Here is a 4,804-nt window from a genome sequence, read left to right on the forward strand (position 1 = left end):
TTTTTCTGGTTGTGTGGTACCTTGGATTTTGTTTTTAGGAGGGATTTGAAGTTCAACACCTCTTTCATATTTGAGAGTAGCAGCGTTAGACAGGACCCTACTCGGGGAGTCCCTTTCACACACCCAGGCAAGGACCGGGGGTGATTTTTAACCTCCTCCTCCTTCAGCTTAGGGAGCTGTGTGGTTATTCTGCAGTGAGAGCAGTGATGGATGGCGGGGGAGCCGCGAGGTGCTGAGCCCTTGGGGGTGGCGGGGAGAGATCTGTGCCCTTCTCCACACCCATCTAACGAGTCTTCGGGGGAAAAAAAAAACAACAACAACAACAACCCAACTCAGAATAGAATAAATACAGTGTGGAAATGGAGAGAAGGAAAGAGAATGGGCAGCCCGGATTCCAAGGGAGCTGGGGAAAGGATAGACTTGTCCAAGTCCTCTCCTTTTCTAATGAAAAAAAAAAAAAAAAAAAAAAAAAGGAAAAAAGAATTTTAAAAAGAATGCGAATGCCTGCCGTCAGCGCTGCCCCAGCCTGGGGTGGCCGGGCAGGACAGTCCCGCTCCCGGCAGGACAGCGGAGCACCCGGCAGAGCCGGGCCCGGCGCGGGGCTCCCGCCGCTCCGCCCGCCCCGAGGGGTTGCGGTGATGCTCCGACCCGAGCAGAGGAGGGGGAAGGCTGAGCGCTCCTACTCTGCGAGCAGCAGCGTTCCCGAGAGGGCCAAACAGCCCCGCAGCTCCCCACGAGCCCGGCGCCGAGGACAGGGACGGGGCCACAACTTGCAACTTTTCCTTTTTTTTTTTTTTCTTTTGGAACACGAGACGTCAGAGAAGCAGGTCCCTCCAAGAAATGCCATTTCAATGATTTTAATAAGCAAAATAGGAAACAATTTTAATAACCAAAAACAGAAACCAGTCTGAATAAAACTACAATAGACCAGGTTTTTTAATATTTTTCATATCATAAGCAGGATTTGAAATTGATCCCTTCAGAACTTTACATGAAATAAAAACAATTTTTTTCCGCTGCTGCAATGTTTTGATTTCAACACAGTTGAATCAGTAAAAACCAAAGATCGTTTTCTGATGCATGACTAATATCCACAATATTTAAAACTGCAAGCACCATGCTGTTCATTACAATCTTGTTATTACTGTTAATTTATAAACTAATACAAACTTAAAATGCATCCGGCCAGCAGTGCCAGCTATCCTAAAAGGAAACTAAAAAATAAGTTTTCATTTTGGTATTTTTGTCAGTGCAACGTAAATCCTTTTACTGACCTGCAGGAGGAAAAAAAAAAAGTAATAAAAACACCCATAAGACTCCAAACTACTACTACTATACAACTGCAAATAAATTTTGGCTAAAACTTTCACTCGCTGCATAGGGAAGCAGAGAAGCAGATTACAAATCATTGCAAAAGAATACACTTAAAAGTTGCAGTATGTCTTCTTAAAAAAAGTTTCAGATTTAAATGCTTTCCCAGCCCACTCATCAGCTGCTGCCATTGAGAAACCCAACTTCAGTGGCGACACGGAGCCCTCGCTGCTATCGCAGCTCGACTCATAACGAGGAGGATTTGGGGTTGTTTTTCCTCTTTATTTACCGAAAATCTAGGGGCAGTTGTTGTTGGGGTTTTTTTATTGTTGTTGTTTTGGGTTTTTTTTAATGGAACTGGTATCTCGTCCGTCCTTCGCTTCCTGAGTGTACAATCAGAAGGGAAATTATCTGGCCAAGCCTAACCACTCAGGCTGGGAATTGTCCTGAGGGAAAGAGCTTCGCTGCCACTTTAAGGCATGGAGTAGGTTCTAGTGACCGAGGAAGGTTTTTCCCTGTTAAGTTTAGGTTTGTCAATGCCATTCAGGCGTTTTTGCTTCTGCCCCAACAAACAAAAACCAAAATGAAAACTGACAAAAAACAAAAAAAATACAACTTAAAAGTGCACCAGATATACAAAGTTGGTTTTTTTTTTTTCTAATGCAAAATGCCCATAACTTTTTTTCTTTAAGTATCTCTTTAACACCAAACAAACCGTATAACCAGCCTGCTGAAATGTTATTTTGTTTTTTTGTGTATTTTTCTCCTGTACGGTTTGAAGTAGCAGATATTTACAAGCTAACAACCATAAAAGAAAACAAGAGCAAAACCAACGAACAAAACTGCACAAGCAGTAAAAAGTTCGATAACTTGTGATGCTTTTCTTATTGATGAAACAAAACAACAACAGAAATCTATGATCAATGATCAACATGCTATAGTTAAACAAGAAAATGGTACAAAATAGAAATTATTACCATACATGTCCAGCATGCAGGATTAATATTTTTAATGCAGATTTTCGTATTTTTCTATATAATCAAGCAGGCAATAAAACTGATGAGTTTTTTTTTTTTTCTTTCATTCTTTCTTTTCTTAGATTGAATGTCCCATCTGAGTCCTGTAACTTATTTCTCAAATCAGGCAATATATGAAGAGTTTGCATATATTGTCCTTTTTATTTATTCTCTTTTTCCAAGCAGGTAAATTGTGCATGAGATGGTGCTGTATATGTCCTCTCTCTTTCCGAGCAGGCAGTATGTTACCGATGGCTTGTTCATTGTCCTTTTTTTATTATTATTCTTTTAAAGTCCATCTCGCTCTGCAAGTAAGCGATCTATAAAACGCTTCACTTGTCCTTTTCTCCTTTGCCTCTGTCTCTCTCTCTCTAACTTGCACACGAAAGTCAAAAAGTTGCACTTTACCTCTCCCATCCCCACCCCCAGCCTACTTTTCCCACAGCTACTCTAGAAGACTGGATGCTGCAAAAAAAAAAAAAAAAAAAAAAAATCGAGTCTATTTTTCTCTCCTCCTTTCTCTCTAGTCAAGCAGACGGATGGATGGAGATGTCAGAGGAGGATGGGAGCGGGAGGGGAAGGTGACAGGGGTCAGGTTTGGGGGGTTCAGGGTTTTTGTTTGTTTTTTAATTATTTTTGTTAGCACTCACATGAAGAACTCAGGGGAAGACGGGTTGTCACTGGTGGAGCCGGCCTCTCTGAAGCCATTGCTGGCAAGTTTCTCACACTTGAGCTTGTAGGCGTCTCTCTCTCTGGCGAGCCGGGTCACTTCTTGCTTGAGCTGTTCCACCTGCTGAATGAGCTGCGTCTTTTCGTTCTCCAGGTGGTGTTTCTGCTGGACACGTTTATACCTGCAGGACTGGGCATAGCCCCTGTTCTTCAAGGTCCTCCTCTTCTGCTTGAGGCGGATCACCTCGTCTTTGGTGAAGCCTCGGAGGTGCCTGTTGAGCTCCCTCACAGACATGGAGACCAGCTGGTCATCTGAGAACCGGTCCTCCACACTGCTGGAGGGGGGATGCTGCTGGTGCGAGTTCTGGAGCTGCTGGGAGGAGCTGGAGGAGGTGGAGGGAGTGGGAGAGGCCTGGTGGTGATGATGGTGGTGATGGTGAGGGTGCCCGCTGCCGGCCAGGTCTTCGTGAGTGACTGCGGGATACTGGTGGTGGTGTTGGTGATGGTGATGATGGTGGTGGTGGTGGGCCCGGAAGCCCTCGAAGCCCTGCAGCTGCTGGGACACCTGGTGGGACCCAATGAGGGCTTCGACAGCGTCCTCTGGGGTGAGGTTCAGCGCCTCGGGGTTCATCTGCTGGTAGCTGTTGGCCATCCAGTACAGGTCCTCCAAGTGGGTCTTCTGCTCGGTGGGGCTGAAGCTGGGCGAGGAGGGCACGGAGCTGCAGGGGGTGCTGATGGGGGTGGAGGAGACGGAGCCGGCCGGCTGCAGGCGGGTGCAGTGCCTGCCCGAGCGGTCGTTCCTGCCCAGGGGCTCCTTCTTCACGTCGAACTTCATCAAGTCGAAGTCGTTCACGTACTCCATGGCCAGCGGGCTAGTGGGCAGCTCGGCTCCGATGCTGAGCTCTCCGGCCATCGCTGTCTTGCGGGCACCTCTCCCGGCGGAGGGGGCTGGAGACTTCACCCCAGCGCGCAGTCTGGCAGACGGCTGGCCGCGCTCCCCTATTCCAAACCAACTTTGGCTTTCAGCTCTCGCTTCCTTTCCTCCGCTCCCCCTCCTCCGCCGCCTCCTCCTTCTCCCGGCTTCTAGGGCTTCTTCAGTCCGGAGCAACAAAGCCAAGGACGAGCCGGCCGCCGGGGCCGCCTGGCTGGCTCCTGGCTCTCGGTATCAGCGTTCGCCCCGCGCCGCGGGCTGCGGCAGCTCCCGGCTCCCAGGCGCCCGGTCACAAGGAGAAAGGAGCGGTAGCAGGAAGGGCAAAAGCAAAACAAAACAAAGATGCTGCCTTCGGCTCTGTGCAGGAAGAAGAAGGTCGGTGCAAACGCCCAGCCCGTGCCCCCGGCCGGGTTTTGTAAGTCCGGAGCCCCTTCCCCGCGGCAGCCGAGCCCGGAGCCTGCCGCAACTTTCCAGCCCGAGCGAGCGCCGGGGCAGCGCACGGGCTACCGGCGGCGGCCGGGCTCTGCACGGGAGTTTCGGCGGCTCTGCTGGCAGCGCAGGCGAAGGGGAGGGAAAAGGGGGGAGGAAGGAGGAGGGAAAAAAGAAAAAAAAAAAAAAAAAAAAAAAAAAAAAAAAAAAAAAAAGGAGGAGAAGGGGGACGAGCACAGCCCAGGTCTCTGCTGTAGCTGCCGCCGCCAGCGCTCGTTGTGCAGCTGTGATCACAGTGCAGCCCCCCCTTGGCTTCTTATACGGCCGTGCCCGCCGAGAGCGCGGCGGGGGCGGGGCCGGCGGCGGCCGCGCCAATGGCAGCGCGGCGGCGGGGCCGGGCGGGGCCGGGCCGAGCCGTGACAGCTCCGCAGCGCCAGCTGAGCGCCCG

At 50.0% G+C, this 4,804-nt stretch overlaps 1 protein-coding gene across 1 annotated transcript; it reads right to left on the reverse strand.

The window, feature by feature from the left end:
* Positions 1–2,736: 2,736 nt before the first annotated feature.
* On the reverse strand, positions 2,737–4,519 carry MAFB (MAF bZIP transcription factor B). The gene has a single exon (XM_066330581.1). The coding sequence runs from the start codon at positions 3,907–3,909 to the stop codon at positions 2,974–2,976; it is 936 nt and encodes a 311-aa protein (XP_066186678.1). The 5' UTR covers positions 3,910–4,519; the 3' UTR covers positions 2,737–2,973.
* Positions 4,520–4,804: the final 285 nt, after the last annotated feature.

The sequence above is a fragment of the Sylvia atricapilla genome, chromosome 16 (assembly GCF_009819655.1).
Source record: "Sylvia atricapilla isolate bSylAtr1 chromosome 16, bSylAtr1.pri, whole genome shotgun sequence".
Classification (NCBI taxonomy): Eukaryota; Metazoa; Chordata; class Aves; order Passeriformes; family Sylviidae; genus Sylvia; species Sylvia atricapilla.